The 18,348-nt window shown below is 47.7% G+C and overlaps 1 protein-coding gene across 2 annotated transcripts in view; it reads left to right on the top strand.

The window, feature by feature from the left end:
- Positions 1–2,617: 2,617 nt before the first annotated feature.
- SHISA9 (shisa family member 9) overlaps positions 2,618–18,348 on the top strand; it is a gene marked incomplete at its 3' end in the record, with an annotated part of 295,168 nt that continues 279,437 nt past the window's right edge. For both annotated transcript variants that reach the window (XM_082644977.1, XM_082644976.1), the window contains exons 1-2: positions 2,618–3,195; positions 13,316–13,443. In XM_082644977.1, the coding sequence (XP_082501103.1) occupies positions 2,633–3,195; positions 13,316–13,443 (691 nt within the window). In that variant the 5' untranslated portion in view covers positions 2,618–2,632. The remainder of the gene's footprint in view (positions 3,196–13,315; positions 13,444–18,348) is intronic.

The following is an 18,348-nucleotide window of genomic DNA, read 5'->3' as shown; positions in this document are numbered from 1 at the left end:
AGGCCCTTTCTGCCATGGACTTTACCTTTCAATGTGGGAAGACAGAAAAAAAAAACCCATAATGTCAGGTGGATGGAGAGTCTGGAGGCCTATTTTAGGAAGGCGCTACCTGCAGTGGTTAGAACATAGGCTCCTGAGTCAAATTTCTTGGGTCAAATGCCAACGCAGCACTTCCTTGCTGTGCTTCCTTGGGCACCTGGTTTAATTGCTTTGGGCCTCAGTCTCTCCCTCTGTTGTGTGAGCTTGGTAAGATTACCTAACAGGTAGAGTTAAATGAAGTCAGTCATTCAATGGTTCAGCAAATATTCCCAGATTGTCTGCTAGATGCTAGTCACCGCTCTAAGCATCCTCGAGGAGGTGATTTTAGAACAATCAAGCTTAGTGGGTATGTTACAAGCATTGAATAAACGTCAGCTGTGGTCAGCTCTCCCACACCAATGCCTGTGTTTGTAGAGACTTACACAGTGCTTACACAGTGCTGGTGTGTGTGGGTGGACAGACAGTCCACACTGTCCTGTTTTGGGGATCCCATTATGATGAATCCGATGAGTTCAGACTACACAATCTCACGCCTCGTCCTGATGGGTTTAGTACATAATACAGCCCAGAATTCAGTGAGTCTTCCAGGGCTGGTACACCCCTGGATACATTCTATCAGTATTGCCCTGGTGTGTTTTTGTTGGAATAGGGTCATTTCTGCAAGTCTTTGGGGGAGACAGTAGGTGACCGTTTCTTCAAAGAGAAGGCACAATTAGCCGAACTGCGTCTCATTCTGAGAAAACTTGCAACGGAGTCCCAATAAAACCCCATGCTTTTTCAATTAAGGGGACACCCCCGCCCCTGCCGTATGTCATTTTATATGTGGCCCAAGCTCTTGGTTCTTTGAAAATGCCCTGAGAAGCCCTTGACTGCAGCCAAATGGTGAGAAGGGTGGTGGAAACATTTCTCTGCAAATCGCCTAGCCTACTGCTAAGTGTATACTTAGTTAATGCAATTAAAAAACAAAACGCAGGGGCGTGTGGGGATCTAAATTTGGTGTAGCAGCTTTGGTACAAATCCTGTTTTAGGGGCTACTGGAGTCAAATTCAAGCCGAGGAGAGGAAGAAGTGGGAGAAATGGGAGAGGGCCGACGGATGGCTGGAATCGGCTGATTTGAGAGAGGGCAGGTTTGGAAACACCGACTGGCGACGGGAGACTGAAAGCCGAGGAAGCAAGGCCCGGCTCGGCAGCTCCCGGTGAGGATATCCAGGGAGGTGGAGGGTCGGTGGGGACAGGGACCAGCCGGCTCCGGGAGACCGGTGCGCGCGGGCTCCAGGTACCGGAGGGCAGCTGAGGCCGGGCGCCAGGCCTTGCGCTGCACCAGATCTGGGCGCGCAGAGGCGGCGCCGCGGTGTGCCCTCCTGTGGAGCGCAGGGAAGGCGGCGACGGCGAAGAGGGACAGAGTGGCAGGTCTAGGGGCCTGGGAGAGTCCCAAGGAAAGACGTTCTGGGACAGGCCATTGCCTCGGCCTTGGCCGCTTCCTCACCTTACCCCTGCGTTTCTTTGACTTTAGTTCGTCCCGAGCCCCTCTCCCGGGAGTGCTTACCCCGGGCCCAGGCGCTTGCCACCAGCCTTCCCAGCTCAACCTTGGTCCTCGCCTGGGCCCCGGGAGTTGAGCCAAAAGGGTGGCGCCTCTGGCTGGAGGGCACAGTCGGGGAAAGGGCAGGGCGGCCCCGCGCACCTGGGAGGGGTGATCCTGATCAGACTGCGCCCCAGTCTGTTTTGGAGTGGAAGCCACCTGGTCTGTCCCTCAACCCTTCGAGTCACCCTTTCCCTGGTGGGCCGACTCCAGCCGCAGCTGCTGCGCACGCTCCCGGGAAAAAGCCCCGGGCGGAGCCGCCTCTGCGCCCGGAACAGGTCTGAGCCGCGGCTCCCCTCCAGAGAGGGCGCGGGAGGTCCCGCGACCGTTTCCACCTGCCGGGAAATCCGAGCTGTGTGCTTCAGCCTCTGCGGCTGCAGGAGCTCGCTCCTCTCCGCCCGCCAGCCAGGCTCAGCTCTGCACGCCCCCCAATTGGCGCCCGCCAGCCCGAGTCACCTCTCCCGCGCCCCCGCCCCTCTCCAGCTCGCTCCCGCCCCCTCGCCCCCCCCGCGCCTCCTCTGCCCGCCCTCCTCCCCCTCCCCCTTCCCTCCTGCCCTCCCTTCATTCCACAAGTGTTGCTTCGCTCTCTCCGGCGCACTTGGCCAGCTGGAGAGGTGAGAGGGATTCTGCGAGCGGGCGCGGGGCGGCGAGTCCAGAGCCGCCGGCCGAGGGGAGGCGCGGACAGACCGACTCGCCCTTGCTCTCCGGCCCCCGCCTCCCCCTGTGGCCAGCCGGACCTGCACCCCGCGCTTGCCCCCGCTCCTCCTCCCCCCGCCCGGCCGGCGCGCTCCTCCCCGGCCGGCCCCTCGGCGCGCTGCGCGCTGGAGGCGAACGCGGGCTGAGCCGAGCGCAGTGGCCGCCGACCACCGAGCGCCCCGCGCCGCTCCCTGCATGTGCGGCCCGCGGCGGCTCGCAGCCCCCGGCAGCAGCCTCGGCAGCTTCGGCCGCGCCTCGAGAGGCGGCTGCAGCGGCTCCAGCGGCGGCCGAGCGGCCGAGCCCGGGCTGGGAAACACGATGCGCCGCGTCCTCCGGCTGCTCCTCGGCTGCTTCCTCACCGAGCTGTGCGCCCGCGTGTGCCGGGCGCAGGAGCGAGCGGGGCACGGGCAGCTGGCGCAGCTGGGCGGCGTGGTGGTGCTGGCGGGGGCCAACCGCTCGGGGGCCGCCTCCGGAGAGGTCGGTGAGGGCGTGGGGGTCTCGGACGCACCCCCGACTCGGGCGCCCACGCCGGACTTCTGCCGGGGCTACTTCGATGTCATGGGCCAGTGGGACCCGCCGTTCAACTGCAGCTCGGGCGACTTCATCTTCTGCTGCGGGACTTGTGGCTTCCGGTTCTGCTGCACGTTTAAGAAGCGGCGACTGAACCAGAGCACCTGCACCAACTACGACACTCCACTCTGGCTCAACACCGGCAAGCCCCCAGCGCGCAAGGACGACCCCCTGCACGACCCCACCAAGGACAAGACCAACCTGATCGTTTACATCATCTGCGGGGTGGTGGCCGTCATGGTGCTCGTGGGCATCTTCACCAAGCTGGGGCTGGAGAAAGCGCACCGGCCCCAAAGGGAGCACATGTCCAGGTGGGCTGCCTTACCCCCCCCCCCTCCGGGCGCCGCTCTCCCTACTCTCCCCTCTCCACCTTCCTGGAGGCAATGGCGCTCCCCCCGACCCTCGCTTCTCCGCGGGGGTATGTCACCCGGGCAGCCAACTTGGGCTGGGAGCGCAGAGAGGGGACGCTGCGCTCAGCACAGGTGCGGACACGAGCGTGTGTGGGGGTTAGGGGTGTCTTCCCCCCCCCGCCCTCTTGCCGCCCCCTCCCGCCGACGCTTGCAGCGGACTTGAGACACACAGCCTGGGAACCCGTGGCTCCGAAGTCTTGGGTTTTGGGGAGGGGTCCAGCCTTCGGATTCCAGATACTAGCCTCTAGGTAAACAGGGGCCGGCGAGCCCTAAAGGGAAGGGGGGCGTGTGTGAGCTCGCGCGCGCGCGTGTGTGCGGGAGGGAGGGAGGGAGGCAAGGAGTGTGTGCCGCCTGCAACTCGTACGACTCGCGAAAATGTGGCGAGGGAGGTGGAGAGTGCGGGGAGGGCGAGAACAAAAGCTGTGCTTGGAGCGGCCGCCTCGCTTTCTCCGAGCTGCCAGGTCCCTGGAATTGGGACCTCGCCACCCCTCCCCTTAACCCCCTCGTCCCCCTCTCCAGTCGCCACCTCTCCCTGCCTGGGGCAGCGACCTCAGCTGCGCGCTAACCCCCCACCCCGTTGCTCAGGCTGGCGTGGCCTCCAAGGACCGGAGCCCCTTCCCCGCGCGCCTTCACCCCCCAGACACCCTGATTCGTCAACTTCCCCTTTTGCCTTGTTCATTATGCAAGTCCCAGCACGAGCAAGTCTCAGCAGATGGGAGAAGGCATTTGGGATTAATGGAGCTATTTGCCTTTTGCTTTTTTTTTTTTTTTTAAGTATCTAAATCGATTCGCACAACCCAGTAACTTTGAGGCGGAGCACGCAGACGCGAGGACGCAGCCCCCGGCCGGGGAGAGGCCTGGGGTTGGTGTGAGATCCGGGCGGGCGGGGTTGAAGAGCGCCGGGTGGCCTGCGAACAGCTGGATGACTGGGGCGCCAGGTTTATTCTTTTTCCGAATATGGGCAACAGAGTCGCCATGTGTTCCCCCCACTCCCCACCCAACACACACATACACACCCCGCACCGCCGGGTGCCTGTGTGCCCGCCTAAAAAATCTCAACAAAGAGACCCACCAAAAATAGGCGAAGGAACATCACCACCTCACTAGTAATTATTTTCTACTTATACTCAGATTATCCAATGATTTTTTTTTCCAGACGGGAAGAATTTGGGGGAAGAGATGAGGAAGTTCCTCTCGGTTTGGGTCAGCAGGGAGGTGTGGATGGATGTTGAGGTCTGGAGGCACAGAAGTAAGCTCCTAGAGCATTCAAGAAAGCCTGACCTACTAAAAAGAGTCAAGAGCAGGCCCCGCCCACCTCCCCGTAACCCCAAGGTGCCCGATCGCCAACCGCGTGGGCCGGGTGGTTTCATTTCCCCCACTGTCCTCGCCAAGGGTCTGTATTAAGGTGAGAGTGAGACATGGAAGCAGGGCTGCGGCAGCGACTGTTGCCTTGGTAGGGAGATTCACCCAGGGATAGGTAGGCTGCCTTGCAGATTTCGGCTTAATTCCTCTGCTGAAATCTCCTTGGAGCCTTTGCCTTGCAAACCAGCACTTACAGGAGCCCTCCTCCTTGTTTGATTGGGATGGGGGTGGAGAGGCATGAAGAGGGAGGTGAGAAGGTGGAGAGCGGAGCTAACCTTTGGGCATCTGTGGGAGAAAGATGCTAGCTTCAGGCCAGCAGGGACTCAACTTCCTGGTCCTGCCCCCTTGCATCTCTGTTTACTTCAGCCCAGCAGGCCGCAGCCACATTCCTCTGCAGGTATCGGAAAAGGTCTGCTTGGAGGTGAAATCTAGGTGTACCCGGTCCTGGGGTAACAGAGCCTCAACACAGGCTCTCCTTGCATACATTTTGGGAATTCCAGAATGGAGTGAAAGTATGTACTCCTGAAGAGAAAGGATGGTTGATTTTTACTTGCAACTCCTAAAGTACGGTTTTCAACCTCAGCTGATGTTTAGGGTCACCTGGAATGCTTTTAAAAAAGTCCTCTTGCTGGGAGCCCCACCCTAGGTGGTTCAAATCAGAACCTCTAGGATGGGGCCTGAGCATCCATACTTATGTATATCTCTCCAGGCTTTACAGTGTTCAGCCAATCACTGTCCAGGAAAAGGAAGTAACATTTGCTGAGCACAGTTCTGGGTGCCAGGCACTATACTAGGTGTGTGTGTGTAAACATTCTCTCGTTTAGTTTGCACAGCGATGAGACAGGTGCTAATTTAATTCCCACTTACATAGGAGCAAATCATAGCTGAGGTTGTTGGCTTGCTCAAGGTCACACAGAAAGTTGTGCAATCCCTAGTCCCCTGGTTTCAACTGTGTCTGGGGCAGATGTTTTCAGTTTGAGTGAGCGTCAGAATTTGGGGAGCTTCCTAAAATGCACAGTCTTGAGTTCGATCCAGAGAGATACTAAATCCATCCGTCTGGGCCTCGGAAATCTGCATTTCACCACCTCCCTGAATGTTTCACGTAAAGTGGTCCACACTTGGAGAAACACTGGTCTTGATTTGGGAATATTTTACAGGATTGAGGATGGATGAATTCATCCAGTGTGACTCTTACTTATTTACATTCTATTGCTGGTTTTCCCCGTGTGTGTAGCCTTTATGTGTATTTCTGTCGTGCTGGGGGCCGCCCCAAGTTCTCACCAAACGCATCCTGCTCTGCTGATGCAGTTAATCACTTCAAGTCCCAGCCATGGCAGTGGCCTCATCCACTTTTGCCTGCACGGGCCATGGGATGCTTGGGTGGGGCCAGCACACCAAGCTCAGCATCACAGAGACTATACGGTGGCTTCCAGGTGAAATTAATCTGCTCACTGCAACCTCTTCATTTAATTTGTCTGCAGCTGCTAGGGTCACTGGGATGGGGAGTTTGTTCTTACCTCATCCGAAAGTATCTTCTCCTCAAAGACTTAACGCAAATGCTGCTCCCACGTCACACCCTGACTGGTCCTGATGACCAGTGTGCTTGTGTTTGAGGATGTCATTTTCCAGGCTCAGAGTCCTGGGCACATCGCCTGCTTCCCTTTGGGCTGATTAGGACTGAAAAAGGGGAAAGACAGCAGCTTCAGGAGCGTGCATGGACCTTGCCTGTGATGTTGGGAGAACTGTACAGATGCTCATTCAGCAGCTGTAACAGCTGCCACATTCAAGCACCATTTGTTGGAAGAAGTGACTGCAAATGGTGGCCAACTATGGGTACCACACCATGCAGACATGTTTTGTTTGGTCTGCAAGGTATTTCTATTTATGTATTCTTATTTTTAAGTTTTCCTCAATTTGTTATTGTGAAACATTTTAAACATACAAAACACTTGAAAGAAGAATAAACACGAAGCCCAGTATATCTTTCATCTAGAGCAGGGTTTCTTCCCCTTGACACTGTTGACATTCGGAGCTGGATAATTCTTTGCTGTGGGCGCTGTCCTGAGCACTGCAGCAGCCCTGGCCTCTACCCACTAGGTGCAGGTATCACCCACCCCCACGCTTCATTCAGGACAATTAAAAACGTCCTCAGGTGTTGCCAAAAGTCATCCAGGGGCAAAATCACTCCCAGTCAACAACTACCAATTTAGGTTGAACAATTATGAGTATTTTGTCCTGTTTGCTGTCTCTCTCTCTCTCTTCCTTCTTTCCTCCCTCCCTTTTTCCCTTCTTTTCTCCTTCCCTCCCTTCCTCTCTTTTTTTCCTTTGTTTTTTGGTTGAAGCAGTTGAAAATAAGTTGCAGACATGGCGCTTCATTCTTGAATACTTCAGTGTAGATCTCCTAAAAACAAGGACATTCTCCCACATAACACAGTTCCAGTATCACACCCAAGAAAAAGAACAAAAATTCTGTAACATCATCAAATAGCCAACTGTATTACTGTTTTCCCAGTCATGTACCAGAACTGTCTTTTAGAGCTTGGTTTCTCCAACCAGGATCCAGTCAAAGCTCACTGCCTTTGGCTGTGAAATCTCTTTAGTCGCTATAAAGTATGGTGTTTTAAAACCAACTTAGAACCAATTGCCAACATTTAAAAACTGAGAGATTTCACACAGAAATCCAGATTTCTGATTTCTCTTGAGAAATCGATAGGTCTGGTAATACTGGACCTGCATATTCAAACAACAACTGTTCCCTTTAGGACCCTCTCAGGTTTAATCTCCAGCCACCCGCCCCCACCCCCAGTCCCATTCACTCAGTTATGTTACCTGCAGTCCCCAGAGAGGTCATCAGGCTGATCTTAACAGAAGTGGGCTCAAGTCAGATGGCTCCAGCTTCAATCCCAGCTCAGCCACTTAATAGCTGTGTGATTCTGGGAAATTTACATCACTTCTCTGATTCTCAGGTTCTTGCCTACAAAATGGGATGATGAGGGTCCCTATATCATAGGCTTGTGTGAGGATTCACTGAGACTGAGCTTAGAAAGCTCTTAGTGCAGGGCCTGCCATATGGTCACTGCTCAGTGACTATTACCCTTTATCATCATCCTTATTACTGGAATTTTCTAACCCTTATCTACCGAAGTGGGTGAAGTTGTAGTCTGGAACTCTGTGTCTAGCCCTTGCTCTGCTATGACTGTTTAGCTGTGTGACATTGGCCACGTCTCATAACCTCTCTGGGCTTGCATTTAATTTTAGCAGAAGGAGTGGCAGGTTCACAATAGGAGAGACGATCCATGTATGACAGCATTAGATGCCTTGCAAAGAGTTGGCCTGGGTGATATTGAAGAACACTTGCTGGTTTTACTATGTTGCCATGAGCTTGTGTGTAAATTCTCATTTAATTTCATGTCCCACCCCAAGGAGGTCGGCCTTATGACAGCCTGCCTTTCACAGAGGCACAGATTGCTTTCCAAGGGGATGCACAAGCCCCTCGTGAGTGGAGGAGTTGGGCTTCAGGTCCAGACAGTCTGAGGCTGTAGCACGGATCCTCGACTACTAGGCTGCACTGCCTTGGATCACGGAGATGCAGGACTTCAGTCTTTGCAGATCACAGAGAAGTGCTCGATGCCCTGCAAATAACAGTGCACACATCAGGGCCAGTTCACGGAGCCACTGTCAGATCAAGACTAGGCATGTTTTCTGTATCTGCCCCTGGCAGGGCCAGCCCCTTGGCAAAGGCATTGGTAAGAAATGACCTTGGGGGCAGGAAGCTTTCTACACTCGAAGCCAGTAGGGAACACACGTCATTATTTTGCCCACCTTCAAACAGAATCCGAAATCCAAGGGGCAAATTATGTAGCACAATGTCCTGTGTGTTTTTCAAACATGCTTCACAAGTGCTGGAGTCTCTTGCAAAGAAATGGCATCAAGTGATATATGTCCCGTCTTCCCTTGCCTTTTCTCTCTTATTCCAGCTTCCCTTCCACCTCCCCTTTTTCTTACACATTTATGGTTATCTTGTGGCTTCCGCCAGCTCCCCAGGCTGGAGAAACCCATGAATGCATATACTGTTGGCCATGGAAAAGTCTAAATTATTTTTCTTTGCAGAATATGTTTGCTTCTCTTTGGGCACTGAGTCCTTACATTGGAAAAATCAACTTTAACAACATTGCAAAGCAGTTATACTCCAATAAAGATGTTAAAAAAATCCACTTTATTGGGGTCTAATTTACACAATAAAATGCACTCACATTATCTGTACAGTTTGATGAGCTTGGACAAATGTCTACACCTGTATAAACCACTACTCCAGAAAGGTACCTGGTGCCCATTGCCCTTAGATCCTTGAAAAATAAATGATGCTTCTGGTAAAAGAGGAAATTCTCAGGAATCCCATTCAAGTGTTTAAAAGTCAGGACATAGTTTAGACCTTGGAACCCCTGGAGGCTATGAAGTAAGATGCTGGAACTCTGAGCTCTGTTCGGTAATGCTAGGGTCTTTTATTTTCTCTCAGGGATGCAGCCTTTTCTTTTTGTTCCTCAGATATGCCATGCTCATTGCTGCTTTGGAGTTGTTGTGTTGGTTTGCCTCAAATTCTCTGGCTGGCCCCTCCTCTGCATTCAAAGTCTCAGCTCAATGTCACCTTGTCTGAGACGCTGTCCCTGACCCCACAGGCTTACTTACTAACGCCCCCCTCCTAGCCCCCTCCAGCCCATCACTCAATGTTATTTGCTTCATTTCACATTACAGTCTAAAATGAACTTAATAATGTACTGGCTTACTAGTTTATTATCTGTCTCCTTCCATTATCTTTCACAGTAAGGAGTGCAGGGATGCTAACAGTCTCTTCCCCATCTGTCACCTGAGTCCTAGTACGGTACCTGGCACATAGGAGTTCTGATTCCTGACATCCTGGTTTATATGACATAAGGTATCTCTTCATTCAGTCATTCATTTGCTCATTGATATGTTCATTCAATAGGTTTTTTTTGGTTTTCATTCAATAGGTTTTTATTGAGTACCTATGGTATACCCAGCCCTGTGCAGAGAGCTCTGAGAATGCAGCGAATAGTTCAGGCACAGAGCTCATGGTCAAATGGCAGGAGACAGGTAATGTACAAGTAGATATACAAGTGAAGTGATACTAAGTTGAACCTTATGAAATTGCCAATATTCCATCATCTTCAACCCAAAAATGGCAATGTTTTAACATAACAATTTGGAACTGGGTTAAGGGATATCAAGGAAAAGTGTAGTTTCTTCAATAAGGTGCCTGTGTTAGTTAGGGTACTCCAGAGAAACAGAATCTCTAGGAGATCTATCTATCTATTTTTCTATCTATCTATCTATCTATGAAGAGATTTATGCAGGATTGTCACACATGATAATTGAAGCTGGGAGGTCCAAAATCTGCAGAGTCAAGGTCCCAGTTTGAGTCTGAAAGCCTGTAGGTCACTGTAGAAACATGAAGAGCTGACGTCCCAGTTTGAAGACCATCAGGCAGGGAAATTCTCTCTTACTTGGTGGAAGGTCAGGCTTTTGTTCTATTCCATCCTTCAACTGATCAGATGAGGCCCACCCCATGGAGGGAAATCTGCTTTCCTCAGTCTATCAATCTAAATGTTAATCTCATCCAAAAACACCCTCTCAGACGCATCCAGAATAATGTTTGACCAAATCTTTGTTCTCTTCAGTCAAGTTGACACATAAAATTTACCATGACATTACCTTTAGGATCTTGCTATTCAGATTGTGCCCTGTGGACCAGCAGCATCTCCATCACCTGGGAGCTTGAGCAGAATCTCAGGCCCTGCCTCAGACATCTTGAATCAGAATCTGCATCTTAACAAGACCCCGAAGGTAATCTGAATGCACATTCGAGTTTGAGAAGCACCTGAAGTATGTGCCACACATAAATACCAATTCCTTGGGCATTTGTTTGGCTTGTAGTACATAGTTGGTTCTTTCCACTAATTCACTAATTTTTAAAAACACATCCCTAATTGTAACATTTTTTTAGCATACACCCCAATATATGCACATACCAACAAAAATTATTATGTACACTATAGCATTCATTATTTTTTAAAATTTTATTGAAGGATAGTTGATTTACAATGTGTTAATTTCTACTGTACAGCAAAGTGATTCAGTTTTTTATATATATATATTCTTTTTCATATTCTTTTCCATTATGGCTTATCACAGGATATTGAATATAGTTCCCTGTGCTATACGTAGGACCTTGTTGTTTAGATACACTATAAAGCATACATAAGAACAGAAATATTAAAGCGAGCTGAAGGTGAAATAAATATTTACAATTTGTTGCCAATGGTGCTGACTTCGTGCAATCATTAGCTCATCTCTCAAAGCCTAATGTGTGTTGAGGATGAAGCTCATCATTCATAAATAAATCCATAGTTTGAATAGTTTTCATGAGAGCTTTGATTATTTTTGGCTGACTTCATTTTGATCTGAATAGGCCATCATTGTTTTAACCTTGTGAGAAGCTGTTGAAGAGGAGGGGAGAATCCAATCTGTCATTTTCCTGTGCTTGTGTCATCAGTATTATCTCCAAGCTGTGGTTTTGTTATGGGGGACATTTTTAAGCCCCATGTCCATGTAGTGATGGTTAGCCTAGTAAAACTAGATACTTTGCCTGCACATCCCCTTTAGTGGTGCACATAACTGCAATACAGGTGATGCACCCTAATGATGGTGCCACTGCTAGCCACCCTCCTTGGTCCAAGACTCCAGGTTCTCATCATCTGACGTGGGTATATTCCAAATGAGGGCTCCGGCATCAATTCACATATTAAATTTATTTCTTATTTTTAATGACTAAAGACCATACACAGAAGTTCTCATGTTTCCTTCCCCTATGCCAAATTATTTTAGGCAGTCCCTGAGTGAGTGGACCACATCTTGAAGACGCCTTGTCCAGGATGTGGGGGCTCTAAGAATCCCTGTCTTCACTGCGTGCTCTGGGAAGGGCTGCCTTGGAAAAAGTATGGCTTGGCTTTTAGGTGAATTTCATGAATTTTGGCACTCAGAAGAAGCCCAGGGAATCTGCCGATGGCAGTGCTGACCGAGTTCATGGATAGACATCCTGAATATTTACTTTGCTGTCCTCTTGAAAGTCCGAATATTCTGAAATTTTGGAGAGACTCCTTAGAGAATCTGTTGAGATCTATGGCTTCTTCTTCCAGAAAAAGGCACAAATAAAATTTCCATTCAATTCCAGAGGAGTTCAGAGATCCCCTGAAGTTCATATAAAGAGCCTGTTTAAAAGTGAAAAAAGGCAAATTAGGTTTGGGAGGCATCTATTCTATGTTTCAAACATTCCTTCCCTGCAGCCCCTTTGAGTTTCAGGCCTTGCTTACTGCACAGAGTAAGAAGGAGCCTGGACTCTGATTTCAAAGACACTCAGATTTGTATCTTAGTCCCTCCACTGGTAAGCTGAGTTAACTTGGGCATTTTTTTGTTTTGGAGAATGGATAATCCACACCTTGTAACATTATCCCCCGTTTGCCATAATCCAGCTTTATTGGCCTTCTTGCTTGTCCCTCAGATACCTGAACTCTTTCCTGCCTCAGGACCTTTGCACTTGCTGCCCCCTCTGCCCAGAATGTTCTTTCATTGTCTTTATGTGACCAACTCCTTCTACTGCTCAGGGCTCTAGTCAGATATCACCTCCTCAGAAAGGCTTTTCCAGACCACTCCATCTCAGTATATTTAGGATTTAAAAAAAAGTGTACAGGGACTTCCCTGGTTGTCCAGTGGTTAAGACTCCGCCCTCCCAATGCAGAGGGCCTGGGTTTGATACCTAGTCGGGGAACTAGATCCCGCATGCCACAACGAAGATCCCACGTGCCGCAACTAAAACCTGGTGCAGCCAAATAAATAAATATTAAAAAATATTAAAAAGTGTACAATTCAGTGGTTTTTAGTATATTCAGAAAGTTGAGCACCCATCACCACTGTCTAATTCTAGAACATTTTCATCATCCTAAAAAGAAACCCTTCACTCATTAGCAGTCACTTCCTATTTCCCCTCCCACGCCCCCAGCCCCTGGCAACCACTAATCTACTTTGTCTCTGTGGATTTGCCTATTCTGAACATTTCATGTAAATGGAATCAGTTCACCTCTCTGATTCTTTGTTTACTCATCTGCAAACAAAGAGTAATAATCCTCATAAGATATTTATATGCTGCTTAGTTGAATTAAAGTATGTAACGTGACTAGTATAGTGCCTGGCTTATGAACAGTACTCAGTAAATGTTACTTATTGTTAGGAATAGTGGGCCATTGCTGTACGTGAAGTGTTGGTATCTAGGGTTAGTCATAAAGGGGAACTAAACTTGCGGGGTGCAGACATATTACATATATTCATCATTTAATCCTCTCAACAACTCTATAAAGTAGGTAACATATTACATCACTATTGTGAGAGGCGTGTGAACTGTTCTGCGCGAGGTCCTTATGTAATCTCTAATTGCAGTGATCTTACTTACTAATGTCTTTTTTTCCCCCTCTGCCCCTAAGTAGAATGGCAGCTCCATGGAGGAAGGGGTCTTGTCTTTTGTTCAGAGGCCCACGTATGTGCCAGTCATTGTTTTGAATGAACAGATTTAAATTTTCTCTTCTTTCAGGGCCCTTGCAGATGTCATGAGGCCACAGGGCCACTGCAACACTGACCACATGGAGAGAGATCTCAACATCGTGGTCCATGTCCAGCATTATGAGAACATGGACACCAGAACCCCCATAAATAATCTTCGTAAGTACAGCTGTGCGATCCATTCCAGTCCTGTGTGGTGACCCAAGTGGTGGTCACACCACTCCAGGTTTCATGGTGTATTTGGGTCCATGAAGAGCTTCTATTTGTTGAATAAGAAGTTTTATTTGCTCTCTTCTGGATCAGACTGTGTGTGGCATCCTCAGATTTCACTTGGTTTGTTTCTCTGTTAAAGAGTGACCCACTTGGTGGATTTCTCATGTTTGGTTCTTCTATTAGCAGAACCACTTGGGTGGTTCATCTTGGTTGATCTGTTAACTAATGGCCCTCTTGGTTGGTTCATCATGGTTGGGTACTTAGTTAACCAATGGATTTCTTGGTTGGTTTATCTTAGATAGTAAATCTGTTAGCCGATAACCCACTTTGTTGGTTCATCTTGATTGGGTAATCTGTTAACCAATGGTTCATTTGCTTATCTGTCTCCCTCCTGAGGTAGACCAGTTGTGTCTTTTAGGTTTCATGCTGCTTTCAGTTAACAGGTACTGGTTCAGAAGAACTAGATTTATTTTTCATAAAACTAGAGTTTCGTAAATATAATCCACAAACTCTTTGTGTGTGTATGTGTGTGCGTGTGTGCATGTGTATGGAGTTTTGAGCTGTGGTTATGTTGGTTTGGGGTGTGTGTGTATGTGTGATTCAACAGTAGCAAATTGTTCCATTGTTCTTCCAGGAAAAAAAAAGCTGCGTTTGCTATTGTGTTTCAGTAGGTATTCTTTAGCTGATGGATCATAGTTGGGGATCTTAGTATGGTCCCAAAGATTTTCTTTCCTTTCAAAGATCTGTATATACCACATACATTATGGAGCTGGTGCACTGAGTACAGGGAGTGGGGAAAACAAGATGGTTTTGTTTTTGACGGTAGTGTACTACCGTGGTTACTCCTAGCAATTATGTTTTCAAGTAACCGCCACATTAAAGGAATGTGGAGGGCTTGGTTTACAATAACAAAAGCCAGACAATTTAAAGGATGCATTCAGTTGTGGCTGGAGGTTCTTAAAAACAGAAACATTTCTGGCAGTGCACATTTTTCTAGTCTGGGTCGCCTTTGCTAAAGCTGCACCAGGAGCGGCATTGGTGTTTTATTTGCTGAATCATACTTTTGGACTGGTTGCAAATTTTCATGCTCAGCGGGTAGAGGAATAAGCCTGTGGAATTTGACATAGGTGATGAAAATTCTCTGATTCTGCATGGTGACAGTTGTTCATGGCCTTGGAAATGTCTCTGTATGTTGACAAAGTCAATGTGTACATGGTTTGAACATGGGTTACTAAGTAGAAGGTCTTAGGTTTCATTATATTAAATAATCTGACATTATTTATTTGTGAACTGGACCATAAAATGATATGAGAAATAGCCACATTTTAGAGCAAAATACACCAGCCATTGGAAGTTTTATGACCAAATCTCACAGCCCTGAAAGATATGGTAAATTGCGCCAACTCTGATATGGCAATCATATTCAATTCTGGTTTGGATGGAAATGAGCACATTCTCCTTCAGAATGCACTGGGAAATAAGTGAAACCTATAGGTGTATGTGGGTCCCGAACATCATAAATGAGTGACTGTGACCATGAAGTAGAGAAAGCTGAAATGGTATTGAGTCCCTGGCTATAAAAGGCAGCCGTTGAAAGTTTTTCATTTGAAGTTTCAATTTTTAGGATGATTTTGAATCAGCACTTGAGTGGAATAACAAAATCATTGAAGGCACTCAAATTTCACCATTCCATCAGGCAAAAAGTGCAGGCGACATTAATGAATCTTGCTTTAGTAACGAATTAAAAAAAAATTTATCTTTTTGGTTGTGTTGGGTCTTAGTTGCAGCAGGTGGGCTCCTTAATTGTGGCATACGAACTCTTAGTTGGGGCATGCATGTGGGATCTAGTTCCCCAACCAGGGATCAAACCCAGGCCACCTGCATTGGGAGCGTGTAGTCTTAACCACTGTGCCACCAGGGAAGTCCCTTTAGTAAGGGATTTTTGTTTAAAGTTGTACTGAGAATAAATTACTGTTCAGAGATGGGTGTCTAGGTACTGAGCAATTCAAAAGTCTCCTGTGACAGGCTAACTTGGTTTATTTATGATTCTTGCTTTTAGTCTATATTTGTGTTTCAGTAATCAATTGTCTTTTTATACCAAGAAAAAAAATGTGTCTTGTAATATTTTACTGGGTAGAATTACACCAGAGCATTCCTGGCAAACTACAGGGGAGAATTCCAGGTGTTATGTCACAAACACTGCATTCTCATAAGAATTACCACAGATATTAATTTCATATAATTCTGCTAGGTTGGTTCAATCCTTATTTCCAGGTGTTTTTGGGACTATCTGAAAATAAGAGGCTTCCCTGGTGGTGCAGTGGTTGAGAGTCCGCCTGCCGATGCAGGGGACACGGGTTCGTGCCCCGGTCCAGGAAGATCCCACATGCCGTGGAGCGGCTAGGCCCGTGAGTCATGGCCGCTGAGCCTGCGCGTCGGGAGCCTGTGCTCCACAACGGGAGAGGCCACAGCGGTGAGAGGCCCGCGTACCACAAAAAAAAAAAAAAAAAAAAGAAGCATATAGCCTTTCCACAGATTTACATTAATAAGTTTAACTGATATAACAAGTTAATTCAGTAGTTGGTAGTGATTGTGTTTCCTTGTAATTACATGTTTGTCTTTTGTTGACTTACAGGAGCTCTTTATATATTGTAGACATGTGGGAAAATTTTGCATGTTCAGAACAAAGAATGATTTGGGAAGTTCATTGAGAAGATAGGACTAGATAACTGATATTTATCAGTTATTAAATGTTCAAGAAGCCAAACCCTCACCAGAGCCCACTCTGACCAGTAGAGAACTAGGAGAGAAGGAATTCTGTCTAATAACCAGAAAGTAGGACCAGATCTTGGTACCAGAATTAGCATGCACCTATTGAATATAAAACCCTTTTCTGGACATTATGCGAGCTACAAAGATTTACCATTACAAAAAATGGAATGAAAGATGCATCTATTTGTGATACAACAAGAAGAGACACACCGTGCCATTTTTAGGGTGTTCTTCACTAAACATTCAAGGTGCCAGATTTGACTGGAAATTCGATAGGCCCAACTTAAATGTTATTTTCATCTCTGTTCAATTACCCACTTGACATTGCTTTAAGAGAATAATCATCTCCATGTATTTATCTCTCCTCCTCTTGATACTAACACTAGATCACTTTATGATCTTTCCCTTATGCTTTGTTCAAGTGCTAAGAGAATCAACAGTCAGTCTGGAAATCTGGATATTTGGAAGGAGGGGAGTGGAGAAGGACTAGGGTGAAGGCAGATAGGGGGCGGAGGGCTTCAACATGGGGACATTTTTGCCAACCTTTATCAGTTTTGGGGCTTCCCTGGTGGCGCAGTGGTTGAGAGTCCGCCTGCTGATGCAGGGGACACGGGTTCGTGCCCCGGTCCGGGAAGATCCCACATGCCGCAGAGCGGCTGGGCCCGTGAGCCATGGCCGCTGACCCTGCGTGTCCGGAGCCTGTGCTCTGCAATGGGAGAGGCCACAGCAGTGAGAGGCCCGTGTACCGCAAAAAAAAAAAAAAAAAAAAAAAAAAATTCCTTTATCAGTTTTGTGAAGCTGATTATTCCTGTGACATGCAGGACTTGCCTTTTTTATCTGAAGATGGATTTTTCTTCAGCAGATGCTGCTCAGGGTCTTTCCAGGCATTCAGTGATACTGCCTAAAAATATTTAGTCTGATAATCAAAAGGTCTTGGACCTCTTTGATTAACAGGATGTAGATTCAGATGAGATAGTGATTTTCTGCAAAGGCTCCTAGGCTTCTGTGTAACTACAGTTTGCTTTTGAAGGCACATTGTGTCCTCAAGTGCTGTGGACGTGCTCTGTCTCCCCGACCCCAGCCTCTCTGCCTGCCAGTGACACCTCCCACCCCTTTTGAGAGTCCAGGGTAAATGTAGACTCCCTTTGGTGTTAAGAACGGGATGAACCTTTTTTTTTTTTTCTTTTCTTTTATGGCTGCGCCGGCGGCTTGTAGCATCTTAGTTCCCCGACCAGGGATCGAACCTACGCCCCCCGCAGTGGAAGTGCGGAGTCCTAACCGCTGGACCGCCAGAGAAGTCCCTAGTGTTAAGAATGGGAGATGTGAGTGAGGGGCTGTGGGGACACCATATCACCTGGATCACCGTTTCTCAACTTGTTTGTGTTAAAAGCACACTTTTTTTTTTTGAAATAAAATTTAAGTTTGGGAATAATTGTATATTTATAGAAAAGTGGCAAAGATAGTACACAGAGTTCTGTATATTCCTCAGCCACTTTGATTTTAACATCTTACATGACTATAGTATGGTCAAAACTAAGAAATCAACATCAGTATGTTATTTTTAGCTAAACGGTAGATATTGTTTGAATTTCACTAGTTTCTTCCCTAATGTCCCTTTTCTGTTCCAGGATCCAATCCAGGACAATACATTATAGTAGTACAGCCAACTTGATAGTAGATTTTTGGTTGTGCAATATTGTTTAATGATGTGGTGAAGGCTGGAATCAACACTGAATAAGTCAGCGGCAATTACAAAACCTTTATTGCCACCATATAAAAAGTGTCTCCCAGTGTCTATGAAAACATCCATGTTAAATTATTCACCTGCTGACTTTAATTGAACCAGTTGCTGTCCTGACTGTGCTCTCACATATACTCACGGGACAAAGGACCCTCACATTCCATACAAACATGCAACCCCACTTTGGAATGGGGTTAATGTTACAGTATTTATTTCACGGCATAATCTGAGCAAGTGAGATCTCACCCCAAACTCCGGAGAAATGCTGACTTGATATTTCAGGACACAGAGTCCATCAGAAAGACCAGGTTCTTATTCCAGCTTCTACTCACACCCTC

This window comes from Mesoplodon mirus (assembly GCF_964341445.2).
Source record: "Mesoplodon mirus genome assembly, chromosome: 15".
NCBI classification, from domain to species: Eukaryota; Metazoa; Chordata; class Mammalia; order Artiodactyla; family Ziphiidae; genus Mesoplodon; species Mesoplodon mirus.
Note: the sequence above shows the minus strand (reverse complement) of the source record. Positions and strands in the feature narration are given on the sequence as shown.